The following is a 27841-nucleotide window of genomic DNA, read 5'->3' as shown; positions in this document are numbered from 1 at the left end:
TACCCCCCCCTCGTCAACTCAGGCACTGCAGCTCCTGGGAACAGACTCCCGTTCCCTTAGAGACGCACACATAATCTCCTGCCTAACACTCATTAGCACGCATGGGCAAAACAGGCGCTCTCGTGCATAAAGATGTGCAAATACGTACACACAGATGAACAGACCTCCTACATCACACATTCATACACATATGTGCAGAAATAACTGACCATCACTCACAAATTCCACCCTCATTTTACACTTTTCATTCCTAAAAGTTGTAAAAAGAAGAGGAAGGTCTTCACTTAGCAGCTGCTACCTTTCCACTTTTCCCAGTTTAGTTTTAGGCACAGCCTGGAACGGTAACAAAAGGGCTGACATCAAGAAGTTTAAACCAGATTTTTTCCTCTTTAATGGAACAATAGGTTTAGATGTTAATCAATACTGTGTTGTTAAAATTTAAGGTTAAAAGATCTGTTATTTTTATCTGTATTGGGCTCCCTGGACTGTTGTGGTTGACGGGGCTCAGCATGAGAGCTGCTCATGCTTTCACCAGTACCAGCTGTCCAGCCATCAGCAGCAGAAGTTTTACATCCACCACTTTTGCAAGATTCTAGCCTGATGCACATTGTTTTTTAGACTGCAGATATTAAAGCCCAATCTTTGGTTTTGTCATCGTTCCTCTTTGTTTTGGGGGGCATTGATTGCACTGTCAGTAACACCCACATCAGTCCAGAGGCATTTCTTGTTAAGTCATGACATTAAATCTTTAAGTTTTACTTTTTTCTGTTCCTTCACAAAAATTCTTTTTTCTTTTTTTCACTTTACAGATTTGGATTTTCTTGATCGCTAAACTGACACATTGCCTGTAAAGAGTCTTGACAACATTGTGCTGGAGGGATAAAACACACTTGTGGTCGAGTTCATCATTTTCAAATGATGCATTTTAACAACTGTTTGCTTACGTTTACATGTAGTGGACGTAGTGGTTTCTGATTAGTTTGTAGTTCTGGTTGATATATTTTGCCAGTGATAGGATTAGTTATTTGTGTGATGAACACTAATGAATTATTACATTTTCAAGCTAGTGGCTTCAGAACACAAAAACCAGTGTGTGGACAGTATTATCATCATTGCCACCACTTGTTTGGCCAGCATTTAGTCACAATATATCTGCTACGCTGGCTCAAGGTGTCCATCAGAGGCAGCTACAACCAAAAACCTCTGCACAGCTGCAGGCTGCACTCAGCCATTCCTCCACAGCAGATCCTCCATGCATTGTGTCCTCATATCAAATGTCTTGTGTATACATATATTAGAACACTGGTAACTACAATCTAAAACACAAAACTGTGTTTATTTAATCGACTACTACAAGTAGACATTAAATGATGGGCAATTTTATTCATCATTTTGTTTTTTGTTCTCCTCATGGGAGGATTATGGGTCAAACTGGGGGCATGGGGGTACCTCCCAAAGGCAATGGCAGGGGAAACAGTGTTGTCCAAGAACTCAAAATGCACAATTACAGAAACATGATCTCGTCACGTAGCGAAAAACCGCCATAATTTGATTAATGGCAGAAAAATTAAACTCAAATTTGAGATTTTCTTTTTTAAAAACATCTGAAACACATTTGTCCAAGGCTGAGTTTTAGATTTCAGATAGCACTGTTTTTCTTGCAATGGATATAAAGTTTTAGAATCATACTGTTCATACAGCTTCAGCATGTATTAGGTAATGTTATAGTATGGAGATAAACCCTTCCAGACTCTGCTTGGCGACAGACATTCCAGCTGAATAAGGTAACCAAGAGGCTGTTTTTCTCCTCAAGTTTAGAATTCAAAACTATTCCCTCGACTGCTTCCCACATGTGACTCATGCAGAGACCTACGTATGTACACACACTGATTTCCCCTCTGATTACACTGGCACTTGATGCATTACCTCATATACACACAGAACCATGTTTGTATGGGTACAAACGCCTCTGACACTTGGCCGTACTGCTCAATTCAGTCTATCAGCTGTAAAAGCTGTAAGAGTAAAGTAAGTTTAAAAACAAAATATAAAAAAAATAAAAAAATAAAAATAGAATTGCAAACAAAATTTGGTTCCTTTTAATAATAAACAGACAATAAAAAAAACCCGTATACCATACACACAACACAAAATATTAAAGGATCAAAGACATGAAGTGGGAATGTGTGAGCAAACTAAAGTTTATTTTTAAACTGTCTTTACAATATCTGATACAAATTTTTCAAATCCATGTGCATCTAACAGTAGTTTTCTGACAAAAGCCCCATTTTTTAGTAATTATGAATTTTGCTTTCAGTGTGATATGGCTAAAATGGTTATTTCAGCACACCAGTAAAATCATCAGGACTAGCTAATTGTTTTCTTTTACTGAAAACAATTAGCTAGTGTTGTACTAGAAGGCCACACGAGGCATTATCACAGTCAATGGGAGTTAAAAACAAAATGTATTTCTTAAGTTTAATTTTATATCAGTCAGTTCCAGGTTCAAATGTTCACTGTCCCTAAAAACAAGACAAAGAAACAGACATACCACTGACAGTTAAAGAGTAAAATATTTTTATAATCCTGATAACGTGCTCAGTCAAGTGTAGCATCCAGGCATCCATGGAAAACAAAATAACAAGGCTAAGAGTAAGAAGATAGGAGTAAACTAGCTAGATGTCACCTAAAGATAAGTAGGCTAATGCTCAATCAGCAGAGAAAAGTGCCATCACATGACAAAAATTACATTAAAAAATGAGGATAAAAAATTAAAAGTTAGAGAATCTGAGATGACCCCATTCACACGATGATACTGGCAATTAATATGGTGCACCACAATTCAATTTATGTGTGTTAGAGGAAAAAAGTTACATCTGTTACATCAGTTACAGCTGGCTAGACGGCTGGGGTGTAACATTTCTCCAAAACCACCATTTGCTGGCACAGCATCCGAATTTAAAATGTCAAGAAACAAAAGATGTAGCTACTACTATTGCCCTACTATCTTACCCTGAAATTCCTGACCTAACAAGTGTTGCTGGAACAGTCCACAGTAATTGCTTATTCTTCACTTAAACTGGTCCTAGAAACTAACAATGACACCACTCCCCATGACCAAAAAGAACCCAACCAAACAAAAAAACAAAACAAAACAAAGACATTTTGTCTTCATATTGATAAGAAAATAGAACTTTTCACCAGGTTTCATGCAGAAAAAAAGTAAGTGTTTTGTGATTTTTCAGCTGTAGTGAGAAGAGGTGAGAAAGAAGCCGCCACAACAGAAGAGACGGACAAGCACCAGCCGTCCGTCCTCCCCTTCTGTGTCGATTTCCTACAGCGTGAATGGAGGCAGTGAATAGCATATACACACAGTATAGTGCTTCATTATTGACCCCCACCAATCGAACACTATTGTTCTTCCCGCTGAGGCCAGAAGACTAACCGAGACCTCTGCAGTCAGCTGGGTTAATGAGCCAGCTAGCACACTACAATCTCTCATATGGGACACCATATGCATGGATAGACATTTTAACAAGATGCATTGGAGTGATCACTGCATGTCTCCATCTGTGTTTTTGTGTATACACATGTAACGCTCACTGACTCAATGAGTGTGCAAGCAAAACTAATTTCAGATGACTGCAAACAGAATTTCTGAAAGATTTCTCAAAAGCTTTTTCTACTTTTGTGACGACCCCCCCTCCCATCCTCCAGAGGACGGTCCCCTTTCACAAAAGGCTGCTATTCTTCATTTCAGCTGGCAAAGGACAACTGACCTCTAACCTATCTCCTCTTCCCCACAACCTGACCTCTTTCCTCCACGCACTACCTTCATCGATTCAAGTCTTTCCCCATCACCAGCTAAAAATCCAAAACAATCGTAACCTCTATTCTCTTTCCATCTAAACTCATGATATCATGTGACTATAAACAACTCAAATAGTTGGGGGGGGGGGGGGGGGGGGGGGGGGGGGTATAATAAAAAAAAAAACAGAGTCTCTCTCCTTGGAAACTTTACAAACTTCACAAAGTATATTAGATCATTTTCAATGGTACCTAAACTGTACAGCCTATCAGAATGAGGCATGACTATAACAGTGGGTTTAAAATGGGGGTCATTAAAAAATTCCAGCTTTGCCAAACCCCCCCGAATAATTTAAACAGCACTTAAACTTCAGTTGAGAAATCAAAGGACAAGTTACTGAAAGATGCAAATGCTACCTGTAAAGTGGTGCTAAACTTTATAATGCTCCCTCTTAACCAGTGATGAAAGATACAGATAATTGCTGTCTTTGAACTAATGAGGCAAGACCGCTAATGTTACCAGTAATCTGATGCTTAACGGCCTGTATAAACCTGTTCAAATATGTCAATGCTACAGCTCTAACATCTCCAGGACTTATGTAATCATGGACTCGAGTAGCTCTGCTAGAGTCACAGTTGAAAATAATCCTCATTTATCCCACACCGGGCTTTGGTGGAGGCCCTCAGTTTGAAACGAGCCATATTAGTTTATCTAGTTTTAAGTCCACTTTCTCTGGATTGGCTGCCACTTGCAAACCGCTTGAAGAGTAGGTGGGAGGGGCTCAACTCAAGCTGTGATGCAAAAGTAGAAAAAAAAATTGCCTGAAACAGAGCATTTTGCCTAACAAGGCCTGTGCTTAGTCTCCCAGGGATTAGTTGCATCTACTCTGACCTCATTATTATCTAATATGAACATTCTCCATGGTAACAGTAGATTTGATAGAAAATAAAGAAGAGCTTAACATGTCTTTAAATGATCCAACACAATATAACACTGAAGACTTTGATTCTTAAAGGCAGAGTTGACAGTTGCATGCAAAAGTTTGGCCACCCCTGTGCAAACATACACACGCCTTTGGCAACGGTGTCAAAACAGCTCAATTTACACCTCATCTTTCAGCATGACTTGTATCTAAAACAGCTCTAGATTATCCAGATATTGTTTTGCATACAAAATACGTCAGGCATCAAGTATTACGACTGCGTCGCCCATCCTGCAACTCTTTGTGGTACTGCCACCAAAAGGTCTATCGGATTTGCCTTGTAAGTTTTTGTATAAAAAATAACAACAGCAATAAGTTCACAATTTCTAGTCTTATGAATGTCAAAATTTGCTGATTATTGTTTATATCTAGCAAACAAAGCTGAATACTTTTAGGCTGCTGTTTAGACAAAAAAGACAAAAAAGAACATTTTAACTTCTGGGCAATTTTTAAGGGATATTTAAAAAAAAAACAGGCAATCAACTGAATTAACGCAGATGCATCTAACCTATTAGCATGCACAAAACAGTAAGGATGATGTTAGGAGAATGAGAAACATGAGCTTACACAACAACAGTGAGTGTTCTTCTTCCTTTCACAAACTCCTACAACACCATTTTCAGCTGATTCTCACATTTCTGTTTAGCCTTTGACTCCTTTCACATGCGATGCCAATTACCGGTAGCAATTATGTGCACGGGCCTTGTTTGTAGCAGTGTTATTCTGTCTTTAACTGAACCTCAACAAAACTAATTTGTTATGACTATTATTCAGCTTCAGTCAGACAGAAAAACACTTCCAGCCTCAAGCTGCATGCCAACCAGAGGCTTAATTTTCTGTTACCACCAGCGCATTGTTGATATTTTCATAGGCTAAATGACAGAACAGTAACTTTACAAAATATTTCCACAAAGCTCATCCAGATAGCTTTGTAATGACTTCTTGGTCAACTCTCGAGGAGAAAGTGAGAGCACATAAAACAAGCCTGGCTCCAATTAACTGCCTTGCTCTGACTGGCATGTTACAATACATTCAGCAGTTGAAGAAGGGAGTTTCTCTGAATCCCCTAATTGTCAGCAGCCCACTACAGAACAAGTGCAGTGAGCAACAATTCACAGCTAAATACCAGAAAGAAGAGAGCTCCCCCAAAGCTTTCCTTCCGCTCTCTGGTTCCCACTAACCAAATAGTCTTACAATGAACAGTCACCTGCTTTTCATTTAGGGGGGAAAAATGCACCCCAGGCATTCCAGTCCAGTCTCTCTTTCCTCCACTTTACTTCCTCTGACTCTACAGGCATTTCATTTCAGTGAGGTGGATCTCAAGGAGGAAATTACTCAGTCATCCAGAAGTAAAGAGAGGGGGGGGAAAAATCCCTTCTTTTTCACAGAGCATTAGAATAACGCACAGCAGTCATCTTTTCTACGTTGTCACAATCTGGTACTCATTCAACTTTGTGAGTAGCATAGGAAGCAATGGAGAAAGGTAGGGGAACAATAGAGGTGGTCAGCCCTCCTACCGAAACACAACAAAGACACAATCTGTGACTTTTTATGTTAGGTCCTGAATTTTAACGCAGAACACCACACCAACCAGTATCTCAAGGTTCTTCATTGACAATCCCCTATGACAGGCTCGGCCAACGGCAGGCCTCGAGGGCCGGTGTCGTGCAGGTTTTAGATATCACCCTGGGTCTAAACACCTGGATCAAATGATTCGTTCATTTTAGTTCAATGTAGCCATTTAAATCAGCTGTGATGAATCAAGGATACATCTAAAACCTGCAGGACACCGGCCCTCGAGGCTTAGTCTACATCCATTTAACCTCCATTTTCAGAAATAATCTCTATCTGCAACCCACTAAATACATATTAACCTCCCTTTTCACAGACAACATGCATGTGTGTGTTCTTTATGCAAACAGGATCGAGAAGGCTGGTTTGTTTTCGGAAAACACTGCACAGGTAGATAGAGATTTCTGTGGTTGGACCGAAGATGAGGTGAAAGTGTTGCTGGAAGTTACCACATGAGTCTAAGGCAACTTTAGTGAAGAAAGTCACAGCTGTGAGTCCGTGGACAAATGTTTGCCAAAGTTTCAAGTTTATCCTTTGAGATCAAAGCACGATCCTGGATTTTAAACTGCAGTTAGGTCAACACTTTTCCAGCGTGTGTGTGTAAATGTGGTAAAAACATAGTCTACGTGCTCATTAGATTCAACCCATATCAAGTGCAAGGTTGTATGAACTTTTTTCTTTTTTGGGGGGGGGGGGGGGGGGGGGGGGGGGGTTAGGAGCTAGTTAGGACGCATGCACCCTAACTAACCCTTTTAGCATCTGTCTCTATTGCAATGTAGAAACAAATAGACACACGCGGTAATGAAATATTTCTGCAACAGCTTCAACCATGACGTCAGTACTGATGGTGCAAGTAGACAGAAAGTATGCAGGGAGGTGCTGCCGTGTTATCTGTTTTTAGTTTTTATATCTAATTTTACATTGCTGATAGCTTTCTTTAAGAGGAGCAGCGTACTATTCTTCCTCTTGCTTCCACTAGGTTGCTGAATTTTAAAAAATTCTAATAATTTTTTTTGTAAAGGTATTTGATTCAAGTTTGACCAATCAGCAACCAGCCTAGCAGTTATTCAGTGTCACTCAGGAGTACGTAACTTAGATTAGGTACTTTTTCTCCACCTATTCCAACCTTAAAAAAAAAGAAAAGAAAAACGTGTTGTAGGGCAAGATAGTGTGGTAAAACACATGCACCAGGTGCAGACCGCCATAACACAACCCACTAGTTCCTACAGTGGCCAGAGTATTGGCATCACACTGGAGTTTAACCATCTTCACTGATCCCTTAGACACTCTGCTACAGTCAGGTCTAATTTCAGATCACAGCTGTTCTATAAGTTTGTTTATTGCCAGTTAGCAAATGTTAGCATGTTAAAATGGTTTTGGAACATCATATCAAATTAACATTAGTGTGTGTGATTAACCCCATATCGGCAACACAATAGGTCTGTCAGCTCTCTTATGTTATAACCGTGATGTTTCAACCTTGATGAGGTTCATTATAAACCACACAAGGGCTTTACCAGGTTCAATCCAATCACATTGCACATTTGCATTTTTACATTGAAATCAGTTAGGTCCTAGAAAGAGCTGCAGATGACATCTAAAATGATATTATAGATGCAAAACAAACTATAATCGGTGGCTGTGATACTTTTTTCATACTAATGAGATAATTTAAAAACAAAAACTTTATTTATCAAACAGAAAATGTTGGATACTCATCAATTTAATCATGTAACAGGAAACGCATTAATTGTCAATCTGTTGATCCCACTTTGCTTATTCTTGTTTTTACTTATTCAACTTTAAAGAGCTGCTCTTTTCTTTTGTCTGCAACCTCAAAAGAAATTCTTTATTACTGCTGTAACACAATTACAGTATCGTTTCCTGGCTTGGACTCAGGTATCTGTTTCGAAATGTTACAGCAAATCCGTATTAAGCAATTGATAAGATTTCAGCTTCATTTGTTTTTACAGAAAATCTCAAAATCGCCTGAGATAAACTTTGTCTAAAGAAAACAGTTGAACATTCTGAACTTTCCCTCGCAGCGTTGTCATATAGCAGCGTATGAAAATAAATTATACATGCGGAACATAGAGAGCTACAAGCTCCAAATAAAAAAGCAGACAGTGCCTGCCAAAGGTTTAGATTCAGAAGGATAAAAATGGGTTTAATCAAAGACAGCCAAAGTTCATCATAGGAGGAAACTGCTGAGGGAAACAGCATGAGCTCCATATCGTGCTGGGTTGGCAGAGGCAGACGCTCTTGGATGGGACGAGTGAAACTAAAACCATAACCCCAGATGAAGGAAGAATGGGGATGACATGTTTTGGGGGACTTTGTTCTTATGATTAGATCTTATTATTTCCTGATGAGAGCTTCTTCTGCTTTTCCCAACCTAAATCTTATCTAAAAATACAAAAAATATAAAGAAAATCTAAAAAGTGCAGAAAATTATTCATGGCACCAGCAAAACTAAACCAAGCCAACCACCTGAGCATGAATTCAAATAATTAAAGAATCTCGAAGCTCCCCCGATCCCTTTTGGATAAATGCACGGGCAGCGCAGCATGATGCTGTCAGCGCCGCTTCCAATGAGCGTTGTTTGGCCTCACTCTTGAATGCACAGGTAACCACAGGAGGTCTTAGATCAAGTCCAAAGTAGTAGGTTATCATGGCATTAAGAAGCTCTGTGACTCTCATTGGGACAAATCAAGCAAGTGGACGGCTAGTAAACGGGAGAAGTAAAGCCCAGCGTTAAGGAGAAAGCTCCTCGTCCTTTCTCTTAATCTCCACAGAGTGCTTTATCATGATGTCAGGCTCTCAAACAAATGTGCTCGATTTCTGGAATCAGATTAAAAAAGGTGACATGTTTCCTGGCTTTAAACCGTGTTTGTGCTTTGTTGCTGTATTTTTTAAAAAATTACAGAAGTTTAACTTGGCTGCTAAGTTGTGCTCTGGCACTGAAGACGCTTGAAAATTCGAGTCTACGTGTACATGTAAGGAATGTTTTGGCTTGCAATTAGTCTACTGCACACATGAGATATGAAGCATATCCATATAAGGTGACTTTCAGCACTAAACACGGGGTCGATAAACAACACAGTAAACGTTTGAATCTTCTTTGACATTTTTCTCTCAATCACCTTCCTACTGTGAGCAGAAAGGGTTCGAATGTACGTCTCTTTAATTAGCAAGGGTGTAACAATTCTTAAATGAGATGTACTGTAATGTTTAAAGTTCAGGTAAGTAGTGAGATGGAAATACATCAGAATACCAGAGTTTGTTTTTTCTTCATAATCCAATCATAATCAAGTGATCACTTTTTTCCCCTGCTTCTTCTTTTTCATCTCCTCCAAAGAAAATGTTTGTGAAGTCAAACTAAAGCCCAACAATGAAAGCATGAGCCTCTAATAATCAGAGAACAGAGGTGAAAATCCACAACAGATTTACCAGTCAGCAGCAACAAGGAATACTTGGCTATAGTTGTACCTTAATCTGATTAATGTAAACAGAAAAACCTAAAATAGCGTTACATGAATCCACTGAACTGCTGATGATCAACTGACCTAAATTTCTAGCTTAAACCTCTACAAATGTTTGTTTCTATACTTCTTTTCTGGCGCAGGTACAGCTTTAATATGTTAAAATCTGTACATCACTGGTGACTGCATTACAAAATTGCAGATTAGTTTTGCAATAAACGTGGCCCCAGGTACCACAGTGCGCTTCCTGTTAGCTGCCTTAATTATTACCAGGTTCAAACACCTACACACACTCAAGAGCATACTCTACAGCCAGTCCACATTGTTGTTCTACTTCTCAAATGTTCACCTTTGACCCTCCTTGTTCTCAAAGTCTAAGGCATTTCCTTGAGTGAGGTCACCTGTATTAAATTATTGTCTAGCACAAAAGCAGAATCCAGAGAGGGAGACAAAAGGTAGAAAGCTGTTGTTGAGGAAGAGTGAAGAATATACTTTATTTAAACAAGATGGTACCTAAAAAAATATAACAAAGTGTTTCTTAACAGTCAAAAACTAAGATAAAATCCATGAAACAAGCCAAAGACTCCAGTATATTTGGTTAAAGGTCATTTTAATCATAAAGTAACAAAAGCAAAAAGTCATGGATTCGCCAGACTCAAACAAACCATGTGATAGACATGACTTTGGGATAAGCAGAGGTTTAAAGGACAAGTATTAAACTTTCTAAGAGGCCAGGTGGGTTAAGCTCTTCAGAGAAAGTAATATTTCTACTAAAGTGGACACAAATGTTTAATGAGCATGGTGTCTAATGTCACCAATGAAAATGTAGATAAACTAACTTTACAGCAGTCTAGCAGCCAGTATCCCTGGATTAGGTAGAGTAAAATGAGGCAATCTAATTACGTTTCTGAATTCCAAACTTCCTGTCACAGAAAACCAGAATACCATGGGAGGTTTAGGACCAATGCGCCCAGTGAAGCATAGACAAAGCTGAGGGGGTCCCTCAGGACCAAAAGGGGCGGGTGGGGGTATTACACAAAGCTCAACATCTCTTGTAAATCAATGAGCAAGAGTTAAACGTCCCTTTTTGTTGTTCATGATTTTTCATCTAAGTCACGACCGTGAGAAGAAGCCACACAAAGATAAAGATGACAAAACTCCCCAACATGTCAACAAGTGGGTCAGCATCAAACCCAGAATGTAACTGTGAGGCAAACTCACTCAAGGGAGAGAAAAAATATTTGGGGTAACATAAACGCAGATGTTACGGTTAGGAGTGGTGATGTATTTCAAAGGGGGCCACACATGCGGAGCACTTTTCCCCAGGTAATCTTAGGCAATGGGATTGAGGCAGAAGCTAACTACGAACAGAGAGAGACAGAAAAGGGAGAGTGGAAAAGGAGATGAGCTCAGAGAGCGTGTCGGAAAACGGCCAAAAGTAGACAACATCCAGGATGACAGTAGGTACTACACAGAGATATGCTAACCCACTTCTATGTGTTGCAGCTGTGAAGTTTTTGGGCTTCTTATCTATGTTTTATTGCCATTTAATCTTTTTTTCGGTAAGTGGCTTCCTTTCCCGTTAGAGCCAACTTTTCAACAACTCAGCTTTCGATTAATACATAATTGTGATGGCTTTTTGGAAGACTGCATGCATTTGTAGAACTCCCAAAATCCCTCTGTCTGCATAGTCAAGGACTACACAAATGGGCACTACCATGAGACCATGCAACTTGCATAAAGGCATGGAGGCTGGAGTAGTAACAACAGGCTTGCAGCATGTTTTGATTTTCAAGTCAAGACAACTAAAGACCACCAACCTAACATTCTTCAGATGACACAAATTCCCAGAACGATCCTTTTGAGACCCAACTCTGACACTACAGCGTCTGTACGTTAATGGATATCGATCATCCGGAGGAGTTCTTTGATCCCTCGAAACTGTGAAGGTTCAGCCGACGTCAATATTTGCTCCGACAGAAGTGTGAGGCCAATATGTGAGACTGTGGTTATAGTTAGATCAGAGGCACCTGGTCACTGCTACCGACACTCCGGCACATATCCTATCAACTTGCCTGTTTGGTCTAAAGGCCAAAGTAAGTGGGTGTGTTAATAACCTACTGCTCCTGAATGTCAACAGGATTTGCATGGCTTTTAAACTTTATAGGCTGTGGGCTGGTAAAGGGCATTTCATTGCTTTTCCAGGCCCCTACAGAGAAACCTGATTAAAAAAAAAAATTGAAAAAAATCCCTAAAACCCTTTTTGGCATTCATTAATTATTCAAAGTGTCTGGCGGAGGGTCAGCACTCTACTGAAGGTCTTCTTTCAAGGCCTTTCTCATCATCCGTAAATACTTTGCCCTCCCGTTTCGCCCGCAGCATCTTCTATTCATTTCCTGCGTCCTTCAAGTCGCTCCTGCCGTTTCCTATATTTCTCTAAGCATTTCTTTCAGCTTCCATGCTGGAAAAATCTTCCTTTATCCTGCTCTGACAAGAGGAAGCCCTCCCCATTGGAGGCTAAGGAACAGATCTCGTCTAGTTCCAGAAGCCAGTCTGTTTCCTGAAGCTGAACTTACTCGCTGTCAGGTGCCCAGTCTCCCACTTTGTATCATTCTATTCTACAGACCAGTCTCTTCATAACAGCTTTTGCAGCTGTACTCACTTTCCCATCTGTTCAAGGAGGACGTCTACAGTATGCAGACTTCATCATCAAATGGACAGTCCCTTTTCTGTTTTTATGTTTAATCTTGGAAAAGAGATTTGTGGCAATGGGTCGCCTCGTCTTTGCAATGTAAAACACATTCCTTAAAGACAAATTTGAGTAAATCATAGGCTGAAAAAAGCCACCATGACGCCTCCTGTCTGTTTGTCAACTCAAGTTTAGCACTGTCACCCTCCCCATCTTGGTTTTGTTAAAACCAAGATGGCCTAATTTATGTTAAGACATTTGTGTCTCCTCACGTCTTTGGCAGAGTCAAAGATTTTGGGTATGCAACCAGCCCAGTCCAGACGTGCTTGCTTTTGGTTCACCAAGAGTTAGTGCAAAGCCCAACGTTGACTGGCAGAATGCTGATTTGTTGAAGAGTTAATTAAACAGAAAAGTCAGCAAAAGCAGAGATAGGAGCATGAAGATAAGCTCAGTGGGGAAAATGGTTGCAGTGGACAGATTTTACTGTTTTTAACACTCGCTTTCCCTCACTATAATCAAGTTCTTTATCTATGATGACTTCTATGTTCCCTGTGACAGGGGTTAAAACTAAAGAACCAACAACAGCATAAATACGAAAGTAGCCCAGAGATCAGCTGTTATGCGTATTTTGATAGTGCTGCACAGATGCCAGCCCTTTAAATTAGTAAACAGCATCTATAGTGGCTTTGTTGGCACCCACAATCCCTTAAAGTGCCAATGCCCCTAAATGATGAGATTTAAGCCTTAATTTAATTTAAATAGATCAATTATATAAAACTTTACAACCTTTACAGCTGGCATAAAAGCCACAATTAGGTTTAGAGATGAAAACAGCCTTTTAAACATATTTCTTTGTGGTTTAAAGTTTGGAATTTTAATATCAGGGCTGACTCGCTCTTTCAAGCGAACATCAAGTTGACACTAGAGGAACTGCTGCTTATTATTAAGCACTTGCAATGAAGGGAGCTCGACTTCAGGAAGACGTTTCACGTGTCATCTGAGAGGCTTCTTCAGTTCTAAATACTGATGGAGAGTCCCAGGCATTTAACCCTTCAAGGGGTTTTAATAACTCTGTAGCTGGAACTGAAGATGCTTCTTAAATGAGATGAAACTTCACAATTCTTCAGGTCTTCATGAACCAAAAAGAAGTCCAGCTACCTTCATTGCAAATGCTTAAAATGACCATGACCTAGATGACTGGGAAGCTACACAGACTGGATAACGGGTTTATATTTCAGCCCTGGAAGTTGCCATTGGGTGTTTTCCAGAGCTACACATTTTTAAGATATCTCATTCAACAAAGTTTCTAAATGAAAATGTTTATAGCTTTAAGAAATCCTTCAAAAGGTCAGAAGTCATCACAGAAAGGGGCGAAAGCTACACATTTTCAGTCACTTCAGGAAGAGCAAAGTGATTGGAGCTTAATATTCAGCTCTTTTCTCTCCTCAGCATTTCTTCAGATCGATCTGGCCTTAAAGTGGCACTGTCCGTTTTAGGAAATTTCAGAAATGATCATGCACAGACACCTTCTCTTTCAGCATAAAAAAAAAAAAAAAAAACTTGATAAAGGATTAGTCTGTCCAGCAAACAGGTCAGAAGGGTGCAAAGCTCGTATAACCCACAACACCAGGCTGCTGGAATAAGGTGTGCCCAAATTAGGGCCATTTTAGCACCAAACAAAGATCTGCTATTAACACTGAATCCCGCCCCCTTAAGTGAGCTCGCTTTGTCATACACCGCTCTGATGCAGTCAATCAGTGACCCAGAGCTTAGCTGGGGGGCATTGAGATTCTTTTACAACCCCCCCCCTTCACCTCGCCCCCCGCTCCTCAAAAGAAAGAATGGTAATTAACTGATGAAGAGCTCTGTAAGATTATCCAGTCCTCACGCCAAGAGCTGCAGCTCTGCCAGTGGTGTGCAGTCATGTCCCAAAGGACCACTGCAGAATGGGGAAGGATGGATCTCAATGGTCTATTCAAACCAGTCTCCTCTTTCATCCTCTATTCAGCTGAAAAAAAAAAAACGTGGAGAGCAGCAAGCAATGTCGTATATTTGAGACAGGAATGTTCTTTCATATCAGCACAAATTAGGAAAAGCACTCACAGTGTTTTAAGACATGTCGAGACCGTAGTCACAGCACATTTAGGATGGACACTCACACACGCACAAACACTGACCAGAGGGCACACAAGTGCACAAACAACCCCTCACTGTGAGCGGGAATGCGCGGCAGATTGAATTATACAAGAGAAAGCAAAAAATAGCTGTGTGTCCCAACCACCTAGTGCGAAACAGAGCGGGACTAAGGGGGAGTGAGGGAGTGGGAATGGGTGAGTAAGGAGAGCATTTAATTCAACTCAAAGTCGGAGCAGAAAAGTTTTCAGCGTGCACACGGAGCAAAGAAAACACAAGAACATGTTACTGAAACGAAACAGACAGTGCAGAGGTTTGTCTCGCGTTTGCACGCCCTCCCGTTCTCCTTCATAATATCTCCCACATTCAAATGTGTCACCGTGCCAAGGCCCCCCACAGCCGGGGTCCCAACCCTCCACCCAACCCCCGAAAGCAGACCACCCAATAGATCCCCTGAGCAGGGCTCCCAAATAATCTGAAGCATAAACCTTTTTTTACAGAAAATATCATGCCCACTGCATCGTCACACTATGTCCCACGTGAGTCAGCCCTACTGACTTATACACATGATTTCACTCTGACATATTAGAGCTGCAGAGAAATTGTGCTAAAATTTCTGCTGTCAGACATCCTGTGAACTCCTAAAAATATCTGACTGGAAACTTTTCTCACCCAGAACATGCAAGACAGGCAGACCCAAGTGCGTGCAGGTCCAGCCAGAGCTGTGGGCAAGCTGAGAGAGACAGACGGCATGGTGACGGACAGGAGTGATGCTGCTGCTGGGGCTGCTGCTGGGGCTGCTACAGACCAGTGGGCTTCCTTAAGTTTAATCCAAGAAGAAGAAGAGTAGCCCAGCACTGCAAAGCCATGACCATCCAGGACATAAATACAGCTTCTTCTTTCTGCCTCTTCCTCAGTGTCCGGCTTGCTGTTTTCCCTCTATGTGTCTGCTCTAAATTGGATCCTTACTGCCTCTCCTCTGCTCTGCGCTCGGTCTGCCTCCCGTTCTCTCTGCCGGGGAAAGGTTCACAAAGGTTTTTTTTTTTTTTGGTTTTTTTAACTGAGGGGGGTCAGGCTGCCCCTACCTCTCCACGGGAGCAAAGGGGGAGGGGGTATAGTCCACTTATTATCCATCTCTTTTGCGCCTCCTCTCCCTCTCTCTCATCCCATGTCTCCCTCCCTCCTTAGCCCTCTAAGCCTCACCACTTTTAATTTCATTCATCCCTTGATCCCACCCCTCCCTGCTCGTCCCCCCACAGCATCCATGGCACTTCACCTCCCTCCCACCTTCTACGCCTCTCTCCTGCATGCTTTCCTTGTGCATTTCTGTATTAAGCCCATTTTAATATTTCATAAACTCCACGCCGCCTGCTTTTACCTACCTACCTTTGAGGTAAATCTTCACTGACATTTCTCCTGACATCAAAAAATGCAACTTTCAATCACTCTGGAAATCAAAAATAGGCACATGCAATTTATTTTTTCTAGTCTTTTCTCAAGGGAAATTTGCACCAACTCCTTTGGTACCTGCTTTCCTAAATATTTAAATTTAAAAATGTAAATAAGAAAAAAAAAAGTTGAGTTGCCACTTTCATGGTTTGCATAGAAAATACCATCTTGTCTAAACAAGTGCAAACCTTACTTACAAGTGGTAGACAGTTTGCCTTCAAAGTAAAAGTTGCTCCTTTTGAAATACGTTGGTTGTAGCCATAAGGCACAAAACTTTTACTTTGAAGGCAAGCAGGCTGCCTTTCCAGTTTGCATTGCAGTTCTCAGTTTTGCCACCCCTCAGCGACAAGTTGGCAAGTGCTTGCAGACAAGCTGTGTCTTCCATGCAATCTACAGAGCTCCCATGGCAACCTGCTCACAACCAAAGCAATTGCAAAGAAGTTTTCAGAGCAGCACAACATGCCTCTTTGCAATCCTAACCATGATCACGCTGCTCTAAAACAGTATCTGCTTGTTATGCCACGCACCATCAGCTGCAACCTGACTAACACTAGGAGTGTGAAATGGCACAAGACATCACTGCAATAATGAATGAAGGAATGACCAATTTCATTAAATGATTAAATAGTGATATGCGATTGCGAGTGAGGCGCCAACCAGTCTCAGGGTCATGTTTGTTTCTACTTTAAAGTTGGTCATTTTAACATGGTAGTCTATGGGGACAGCCTCTGGTGGTCATTCCAGGAACTGCAGTTTTGGTGCTCGATCAGTACATTGAATTTGACTGACATTTTATCTCTTGTGTGCAGAAATACAAAAACAAAAACAACATGCTTGGTTAGTGACAGGAAGTGGCTTTAAACAGACCCCACTCCCTCTTCACACTTTACAAAAGGGAGAAAGAACACAGGGGCCAGGAAGTAAAAGCTGCCTCATTAAGTTCTCACTGCTCATCAATGACCATGTTAGCCCCATGACTCTTTATCCCTTTCTGCAGGTTTTTCATGCACATGCGCGCACACACAAACGCACACACAATCCTCCATACTACTTGAGCCTACCCACGTGTGCACTCAAACCCATCATTTCCCATCAGAGATAAACAAAAACACTCAGAAAAATCCCAGCCCACAATTTCCTCAAAACATAAATACATGTCATTTAAACTATCAAGTTCACCACATTCATATACACAAACATCCACCAATAACCACCTTTTCCTTCTCCACCCTCTCGCGCACATCTTCACAATTTTCTCACATGGTGTGTAAATACACAAACCCACCCACACACAGAAACAGTCATGCATACTCACCCTTTGGCACAGAGGACTAGTGGCCCAGTACTTCTTGCAGGCCACCACCTACACAGACATTCGCTAAAGGATACGAGGTTACAGACGAAACGAAAAACACACGGACACACACAAGGATGCAAAGCCTGACACAACAAGAAGTTATATAGTACGCATGGCTTCAATTCACACTTTCAGATTAAAAACTGCTCTTCAAGAGGACCACCTGTCATCAGCACGAGTCCTAGTTGAGTTTATAATTGCTTCAGTTAATGGTGCTTTCATTCATTAAATGATAGCATTTAATTAGAGTTGGATGGTTTAGTGGTCAGTGAATTATTACCAATGACACAGAGTTTTCAAAAGTTTTCAAAAGTTTGTAAGTTTTAGACACATTTTAATTAAGATTTTGTGTTATTGAGTTTTGGCCACTTAGAGGCAGCTAAAGCCCCATCACACAGTCCAGCGAAGTCACGGATTATGATAATCCCTCGTCGCTCATTGCCATCCAGTACATACATCTACTTCCACCTTTGCAGTTCAGGGTGGGGGGGCTGAAGTTTATCCCAGCTGTCACGGGGGCAAGAACCAGTGTACACCATGGACAGGGTTAACACAGAGAGACATAACTATTCATGCTCACATTTACACCTACGGCCAATTTAGAAACATCAATTTAGCCAATATGCATGTCTCTGGACTGTAGGTGTAAATCAGACTGTGCAGATTACAGGGATACAAACTTCAGCCATCTAGTAGATTCTAACCCAGGACCTTAGGTCTAAGGAGATTGTGCCAACCCCTGCACTGCTGGTCCCAGTCAAAAACGAGAAAGAAGCCAGGGAAACATCAAATGTGGAGAATTTAAATATTAAGACTCCTTGTTTTTGCCTGCTTTTTTATTCTATTTATTTATTTAAAATATTTTAGTATCTTTTCATAGCTAATAGAAGTAGACATCTCAAATCTCTCATTGAGAAGCCTTTGCTTTAATGAAACGCAGCTCCAGCAGCAATGCTTATCCTGTCACACTTGCACCAAAAAAAAAAAAAAAAAAGGACCAAACACAAACTAACTGCAACTTAACATTCAGCACTTGAACATCAACAGTCCTGTGAGACTTTACACTGTCTGGCACACATGTTGATGGGACAGCACAGCTGACATGTTGCTGGAAATCAATTTGTTTTTGGACGTCATTTAACACCCCACTGTTTTTCTACATTCTAAAAAAAAATATAGAAATTACTACCTTAGCCTCTTAAATTATACTGTGGCAGAGCTGTAGGTGGCAAGACATTGGCTTTTTGACCACATGGTCAGCAGCTTGATTACCATCTGAGAAATGACAGGACAGGAAGCTTTGTTTGTTTACTTCTTTCTTCTTGCCCCCCATGTGTGAAATCAATCCAATGACCTTCCCAATCATAACTGTCAGAGAATGACAGAGCACTGAAGAGTTGTCCAGCAGAGCTTAGCTGTGCTGAAATAAAAGCAGTCACAGCACTGCACACTATGTTCTTGCATAAAGTCATCCTCCACATTATCTGTCAACACACTCTCATGTAACATTGCATGATGCATAATTTATTTTTTTATAGTCATAACGCCTTCTATATACAGTAACAGAGGAAACTGTATCAAGTTAATGAATTTCTACAAGATACTCAAAGTCTTTTTTACCCCAGTCACATTATTTCACTATAAGGCCACCAAAAATCAAGCAGAAACTAAGTGCAGCAGCAGCACCCACTGGTGGTTTTTGAACAAACTGCATCCCTGATTTCTTATCAAGTATTTGTTCAAACGGCGATCGGCCAAAACAATTAAAACCAACGCCCAACTATTGTCCAGGTTCCCCTTTTGCCACCAAAACAGCTCTAACCTGTTGGGGTGTGGACGTCATTGGGGGTATCTGACACTGCTTTGTTTCCAGTGGTTGGACCCTACGTGGATCGGGCTTGTTGTGGTGCAGCCCACAGATGTTCAGTTTGATCTGGGAAGTTTGAAGTCAGGTCAGCTCGGGTTCACGAGCAGGTTTGCGGTGTGGCTGGATGCCCTGTCCTGCTGGAAGTGCTGCACAGATATCCTAGATAGACCTCTCTGCATTGAATCATACCTGTTATTAACCTCTGTCTCTCTTCCACAGCATGTCTTTTATCCTGTCTTCCTTCTCTCACCCCAACCGGTCGCAGCAGATGGCCCCGCCCCTCCCTGAGCCTGGTTCTGCCGGAGGTTTCTTCCTGTTAAAAGGGAGTTTTTCTTTCCCACTGTCGCCAAAGTGCTTGCTCATAGGGGGTCATATGATTGTTGGGTTTTTCTCTGTATCTATGAAGCGCCTTGAGGCGACTTTTGTTGTGATTTGGCGCTATATAAATAAAATTGAATTGAATTGAATATCAAAGTAACATCCAGAAGAATGGCAGCTTTTTGTAACAGGATGAATTATATTACTCATTTCACCTGTTAGTGGTTTTAATGTTGTGGCTGTTTGGTGTAGCCTGGCGATAAATTATAAAGCGGGACTACAGAGACTGAGGGATTGTAATGCAGGAAAGGAAAGAAGGGCAAATTTCTACGACTAATCAGATCACTCAATTTGTTTTAGTACATCTTTAACCTTGACCATTTCGGTTTCTTTTGTAAAACCAGAGCCAAGAGTGGACAGCGAGACAATTAAGAAGATTAACTGCTGTCGGATCACTGTCCTTGAACCACGTAAAGACGGATAAACAGCTGAGTGAGATCAAAGCTGCCCAGCCTGTTACAACGGGCTCAAAACAAGAGACAGAAGGAAAAAAAGACTGAACTGATAAAAGAAGAAAAAATAAGCAAAGGCTATCAGACATGGATGAAAAAGAGGGCGGGAGAAACAAAAAACCCCTGAAAAAAAAAAACAAAAAAAAAAAAAACAGGGGTCTGTAGTCAGTGATCACATAGATGAAGATAGTAGATAAGCAGGCGGATAAAGGGAGAGTGAATGTGCAAACAGCAGAGGGGTGTGTTCTGTGATCTTGGCCGATGTCCTGACGTGCTACATGAAGGGGAGTTCACTTGTTGACAGACAGAGGAAGAACACACTCCAGCAGGCCACACACACACACATGCGCGCACACACACACACACACACACACACACACACACACACACACACACACACCCACCCCTGTGACTCCCATCTGTTGCAAACAATGCAGGCCCGCCGCCCTCCCTTTGAGAACGCTCACATGTGTGTGCACGTTTTTCCTCTGTTCTTTCTGCTGAGAGGAAGGACCGTCCGCCCAACACCAGAACACACCGACCCATGAAAGCAACAATAACACGGCTGCAGTACACGATGTGAGGCATTTCAGGGTGGTCAGGCCTATTCTTTAAAAAACTCTAAGGTTCATTAGTGAAAAGGCCCTTTAAAGCCATAGATGACCCAGGTGACTCCATCTGTTATGTCCCTTATTACATAGCAATACTAATAACAAATAACACTTGCTCGTTTTTCCACTTTCTAACACATCAGCTTTGAGGACCAATTGTTCACTTTCTTTCTGACATGTCCCACCCACTAAAAGGTGTCAGCGTTATTCACCTCACCTGTGAGTGGTGAGGTCGGGGAATGTTAAGGCCAGATTTAATGCTCTTTTTAAGCAGTTATCACATAAATAATAAAATGCATTAGCATTGGTTATCCAAATATCCTCTCCACCTACACAGATTCACCCAAATGCACAGTAAACTTATTTCTACAACTCTCTCTCTGCATTCCTAATACTTGCAATCTCTTCAGAGTATATGACTTGGATTTTTAATAGCAATTACAAATTAATGAAAAGAAACCAACCAAAGCAAAGCCATGAGGATCTGATCTTCCTATTAGAGCCTTTAATATCCTCCAGGGGAAATAAGTAGCAAGCACAGCAAACAAACTGTTCAAATTCACACACACAAAAAAAAAAAAATCTTGTCATGATAAGAAATTCGTTTTATACTTCTGACCAGAATGAGATAAGATATATTACAGGATCTATTCTGTTCGTAATAAGGTTGGATGATCTGATATCCTCGTGTCGGTGTTGTTCCCACATCATCATAATAAATGTTGTTCCAGGTTCAACATTGCAAGTGACCAATCACATTGTTGTGACGTCCCCCTTTTCTGCCTTTGAAAAATACCGCCTTAAAAAAAATCTACTTCACTTGCGAGAAGAGAAACCGCTTCTGTCCGCCGATCCAGGAACTTGAATTCTTTGGATTTCAGGATACTTTTCTTTAATAAACGGTAAGCATTATACATATTGTCCTTACAGAGGCGGTTTCTTTTCTCGCAATTGAAGTAGATTTTTTGAAGGCGTTTGTTTTTTTCGAGGTCGCGGATGACGTCAGGAGAAGGTGATTGGTCACTTGCAATGTTGAACCTGGAACAACATTATTTATGATGACGAGGGAACAACACCAACACGAGGATATCAGATCGTCCAATAAGCACATCCGCAATTTAAAGATACTGGCTGACAGATAATTTTGACGTCAAATAAGAAAGTCACATAAATCAAAAACTAATAAAATAAGCAGTGCGAGTACAATATTCAAATGAATGTTTCAAATGCAACAAAGGGCTGAGTGTAGCAAGTGGCTGTGTTCATATGAGGATGTGTGAACTAACACACTAAGCAGTGGCTGCTTTTACAGGATTAATGGTTCTATTCATCAACACAGGACCTACAATCAGAGAAAGTGCCATGTCAAGTCAATCTGCTAATATCCTGCTGTTTTGACGTGTCTGTGCCAACGCGCTTATCTCTCCAGCTCATCATACCATGCCAGGCTGCTGAGGATCACACAAATATTAAATTTCCTTTGTCATTTGGCAACTGCAGATCTTAATCACGAGAATAATAAATAACTTCTCATACATCTTCGGTCAAAGGCTGTGAGTCATTAAGTTTAATCAGCGATCACACCCAGTGTTCTCTATAGATGAGCTAAAGCTGCATCTAAATCTGTGGCAAGTTTCCCTTCCTGCAAAGCATGCTCATAATAATAACAAAGACAATGCACTATTGTTTAGAATGCATGATTTTTGCCATGTTCATCACATTAGTTTTCAGTGTGTTTGCTTTTTTAATATTATTTTGCTTTGATCTGCTGGCCATGTTTAGACATTAGGTTAAAGACAAAAAACCCTAACTGGTGCAGTTAAGGCACAAAAAAAACTGCTTGGTTTGGCACAAAAATAAAAAATAAAATAAATGAATAAGAAAAACGACTTACCGTAGGTTATGAAAAGATTGTGGCTGGGGTTACACATGCCCCCTCCTACATTGGACCTTGCACACTGAAAAGTTGGAAATGCCAGCTCTGTCTTTATAATGCAATGACCTGGTCCACAACCTGCCACCTTGAACATACTGTAAAGGTGACAAACTGGCAGCTTTCTAAAGCCTGTATACCTTGACTTGAATATTTTGGAATATCTGTCTCAGTTCATATTATAATCCTTCCAATACTATCCAAGCATTTCAGTCAAAACCACAAATGTAAACCTCGCTGTGGTGCAAGAGGAAATTCAAGAGGGGCACCAGCATCATTAACCTGCACTTTCTTGAAACCATGAGGTGAATTTCAGCAGGTAGACATTTCATTTTGAACCAAACTGACAGACTGACAAAGTGACACTGCTACACCACTAAAGTGTGGTCTTAACCCAGCCCACCTCAGCACTAAGCTATAAGCAGCAGCTAGAGACACCAAAAAAAAAGGTCAACTTCAATATAAAGGTTCCTGCCTCTTAAATTAACAAAATAAGACATCAAAATGATATTTTATTGAAGGTAAATACATCTAAAATACCAGCTGTACCTTGTTTTTGCTTTTCCCTGGCTTCCAGAAAGGAAAGATGCAATAGAAGAAAAATTTTGCCCAACTGAAGACTGTGGCGAGACACCAGCCTAGTCCGCCCATTCTCTCGTGGAAAAACAAAAAAAACAAAAACCTCCTCGCGTCCTCTACCGTATCCTGTATCTCCTTGCTTTGTCTCCCCTCCCTCTCTAGCCTGCCCTTCAAGAGCCGTGTCCAGAGGTGCAAAGACTAGCAGTGTGACCTGGAGAGAATCCCAGAATGGCTTTTCATCCAATCCAAGAAAAGGTACCTTTTTCTAGTGTTTTAAAAAACTGGAGATCCCATAAAGTGCACATTACTCGTAAATGCCTTCTTCGCTCTCTTGTCTAGCATCCCTACAGCATCCCTCCATCTTTCTGTGGATGCTGCAGGATCTGCCATTCAAAGCATGAGGAGGAAAAAGATTAGGAGAGGGGAACTCAGAAGTGGGCGGTGGTGGGATGGGTCAGGCAGAGCAGTCTGGTTAAGAATGAGGCACTTATAGTGATGGAAAAAGGAGGGGGGGTCTTAAATTTAATGTAGAACAGTGGGGGGATGGCTTGAAGAGAGAAAGAACAATAAATAAGAAATGTGTTGAGTGGACAAGCAGTCCGTCGTCACAGTTTAAATAATGATGTATACTACAAAGCTGGTATGCTCCAGCTGATAATTCAAGCGCTTCATGTTTGAGGTTTGCAGTGAAAGAACCTAAAAAGAATAAAATGAATGCAGTATTTGGACTCAGCGGAGGATGCTGGTGCATTTGGAGCTTTCAGGGTTTTTTTTTTTTAATGAAGACTGGCAGATTCTGACCAATCATAAATGGTGCATGGAGCCTCTGAACCAGTTTGCATCTTGAGTGATTAGTTGGGTGCCTAGCTTTCCTTATTGGATAAAGTGGAAGGCAATTGAAATCAATGGCTCCTAACTTGCTTTACATTTGAGGAAGAGCAAGAAAGTGTGTGCAATTACAAAAGGAGGCTTGTGATTATCCAAATTCTCTGCATTAAATTTGCAATTTCACCCAATTTAATCACTGATCATGAGACAATTTACCATTTAAAGAATTCAGAAAATGGAATAGTTGGCTCTTTATTTGGAAAACCTCCCAACCGCAGCTCACTTTCATTGCTTCCCCTCAGAGAACTCAGAAAAGAAAGACTGTGACTCTTTGGTGAAAAGGCCATAAGATAGGCCGTTAAGGCCAATTTGGGTATATTCTTAGCTTTTTGTTCCCGCTCTGTGGTTTCTTACAGTCAGCCTTTTCCATAGCCTGCCACAGATTTTTTTTTAAATGTCAAAAAGATGTTGGAAAATGTGAAGATGGTTACACTTTGATATCTGGTGTGCCCATCTGGTATGACTTTAGTCCAGAAATCCCAATTGTTAACAAAAAATAACCCTAAGTAAATGAGACTGTACGTGTTCAAGGAGTTTATCCTAAAAAATACACTTACACAATAGCAAACTTTTTACACTACAATGAACAACCCCAGGAAGCAACAAACATTTGTACATGTACAAATTAAGAGTCACTTCTTACAATCAAAATAATTTCGCATTGGAACAAGATAACTTTACATGTAAATGAATGCAAAAAACGAGAGTGAAACATGGCAAATATTTAGCAAATTACCAGTAAATGTTGTTGTTAAGCTGTCAGATGTATTTAAGTAAAGCTTAATAATTAAGTTGGACTCTTATCAGTTTGATAGCAGGTAATTATTTAGCTTACCCACATAAATGATTTCCATCAAACCTGCTGAAAAAAGAAACTGTTCAATACCAACCTAACCAAGTCTAACTAATCAGTTCAAGCCTTGATTGTGCTTTGCTGCTGACCCGATGGCCCAGTAGGTGTACCAGATGCACTCCATTTAAGTTGGCTTAAAGTCTATTGGCTGGGGTGAATGCATTGTTGGTCTAAAGCAAGTTCTTAGCAGGAGCAGCAGGCGTGTGGACATCCGCACGGACCCTCGAATTCATCACCTAATGATGAAATGTATATCACTCAGACTCACGCGGACCCTTGAAGACTTATGTGATAAGTATCCTAGCTCAACTATCCATTAGCAAGTTAGCTACCTTTTCCCCCCCATTTATTTATTTTTTTCAACAGATTAAGAGTTTAAAGGTTTGAGTGATATAACCCTACAACTCCCTGCAAAAAATTTTAACACCTCGAGAGTTAAAACTTTCAGGATTTTATGCTCCAGGAGATCAAATTTAATGATTTGTTTCCCTAGTTTACTCACCCATCTCCACTTTCCCAACTTCCCATAGCTAAAGCTGACTTGGACACATTTAGCTTACTTAAGCATTTCTGACAAGCATTCATTTTAAACATAAATGTCCTGATATATGGACAGATGCTTTGTGTATTATAGAGAAAACAAAACTGCCTGGGGAAACTACAAGACCTCACTGCAAAAATGTCGATATGATGTGTGACGAGCAATTCATGTTTATGCAGCCTAAGACTCAGGGTGTAGAAGAGAGAATACAAATTCTAAGCATATAAATAAAAATGCAAACAAAGCACAAATAAGATTCCAGTTTACTTTGCTGCACAAGCAGTGTGCTTGTTCTGAAGACACTTGCAGATTTCTACAAATTTTAACATTTCAGTTACTGAAACACAAAAGGGACCATTTATGTATCAAAGAAAAATAACATAACCAGAGGTTTCCAATAAGAGCAATACTGCACATTTTCCAGAGCATTTAGCAGATATGTTATTCTTGCAGACACTTTGAGAGTGAAGCTACTGTAAGTTCTCACGTGAAGGAAAGGTCTCACCATTACACCAACCTATCAAGAGCTTTAAGCTTACACAATACTGGCAAAGGGAGAGAAGTTCCAGAGAAGGCGCAGGGACAACACTATGCACACTTCCTGCCTCTCTGCGGGACAAACAATGGGCTGGTTTCACGTCTCAATCTGGCAACGTCAGCTCTGTTGTCCATTCTAGGAAACCAGACAAGAGGTGAGGGAGTGAAGGGTCATTGTTTCTGGGAGAATAAGAGGGGAAGTGGCTGGTCATGGTCTTAATGTGGGAGGGTTCACTGGGATGTTTTACTCACAGCTGGTGGCATCCATTTGTCACTTTAATTTGATATTGTGTATCAGTAAAATGCAGTGGATTTCTAAAAGCACTGATAAAGAAAAACTGTTTTAATGCCATCTGGGTTATACTTTTTTCCACCACTCAGGAATTACGTCATCCCATTTTCCCAGAACATCACATCTAACAATGCTGCGGGGCAACAAAATAACGTCTAGCATATGAACTCAACATTGAAAATGTAGCGTTTTATATTCAATAGGCATCGCCAGTTAGTCGCAGCCTTCTCATGAGACTTATTAAGTGCAGACGCTGCGCTGCAGACTCTTTCATCTTTATTCAATATTTTACATACATTTCAGCTGTCAGTAGTGAGTGCCAGTCTGTGCCCAAGCCTTCACTAAATCATGAAGGCCTTGCTGGTTATACCCAGTATGCACATGACTGCAGTAAGAGACCGTTATTCCTGTAAATACGCCCAGGATTTGTTAGCAATCACTGCATCACTAGAAGGCAGAACAAATCTACAATGAAGTTAACTAATAGCCAATAATACCATTTGCACTGGAGACCCATTTGTTTAAATATTCCACTTCATATTTCTGCCCCCAACAAAGTGGTTGTGATTGATGCTGCAATTACCTCCTGCCCCTCCCATTATTGATCTAAGGCGTTTTTGGGATCGAGAGCTTGGCGGCTTTAAGCACATGGCAGAAAGCCATGAGGGAATTAAGTGAAAGCTAAGCTCATTTCATCTTTTGACATAGCACAGAAACACTCCTCTATCTTAAGTCGGCAGATGGGAGCAGTTTTGGCAAATTAGCAATCATGGAAAATTCATGTGTGGATTGGTGACAGAATGGAAAGCACATGAAAGATGCTGGTTTGAGAAAAGCTATAATCCCAGCTGCTAACCCAAAGCTTCTTTAGGTGGAAGAAAGATTTTAGTTTTTAACCTGCAGGCAACTGATACTACAAATCTGAATCTGCGTACAAGGTGAAATTTGGAAAAATGTTATTGTTTTATGGAATATTTTATTCCATAACACTTTAAAGGTAATTTGTTTGGAAAAAAATGTCAGTTATGGGTTGTTTTTGGTTGTTTTTTAGGGATTTGGTTTACGGAGGTCCAAATTTACTGGTAGGTTTAGGGTTTACAATGAAATTCATCAGAATTTATCCCATTTTTCCTACATTATTTTAGATGCATACGGCAACTATGAAGCTAATAAATCATAAGTGTACAGGAAGGACTCTCTACCAACTTCAATCCTTTGTAGGGGAGTAAATTACAAATTCCAAAAAGGAAAGGGTGAGATATTTAACCTTTACTTATCATCTACACGAGCAGCCACCACACATAAAGTACACAAAGTCACCACTTCACCTTTGGAGGAACTATCAGTCTGCCACTGAGCAATCATCAGCTGTCTCATAAAAGCCCAGACGTGGCTGAAATGGACAAGCTGTAGGCCAAGGTGATGAAAGCGGTGAACA

General features: G+C 40.7%; 1 protein-coding gene across 18 annotated transcripts in view; it reads right to left on the bottom strand.

Annotated features, from left to right (window-relative positions):
* tns1b (tensin 1b) overlaps positions 1–27841 on the bottom strand; it is a 190554-nt gene that overhangs the window by 136918 nt on the left and 25795 nt on the right. For 2 of the 18 annotated variants that reach the window (XM_086267198.1, XM_086267199.1), the window contains exon 1: positions 23263–23437. The exons of 14 other annotated variants lie outside the window; for them this stretch is intronic. In XM_086267198.1, the coding sequence (XP_086123324.1) occupies positions 23263–23364 (102 nt within the window). In that variant the 5' untranslated portion in view covers positions 23365–23437. Of the gene's footprint in view, positions 1–15338; positions 15740–23262; positions 23438–27841 lie in introns of those variants that run through there. 2 more of the 18 variants (XM_086267181.1, XM_086267189.1) reach the window with 2 other exon arrangements.

The sequence above is a fragment of the Aulonocara sp. 'chitande type north' Nkhata Bay genome, linkage group LG16 (assembly GCF_057382095.1).
Source record: "Aulonocara sp. 'chitande type north' Nkhata Bay isolate Kocher_YH1m ecotype deep benthic linkage group LG16, A_spYH_male_GT1.1, whole genome shotgun sequence".
NCBI classification, from domain to species: Eukaryota; Metazoa; Chordata; class Actinopteri; order Cichliformes; family Cichlidae; genus Aulonocara; species Aulonocara sp. 'chitande type north' Nkhata Bay.
Note: the sequence above shows the minus strand (reverse complement) of the source record. Positions and strands in the feature narration are given on the sequence as shown.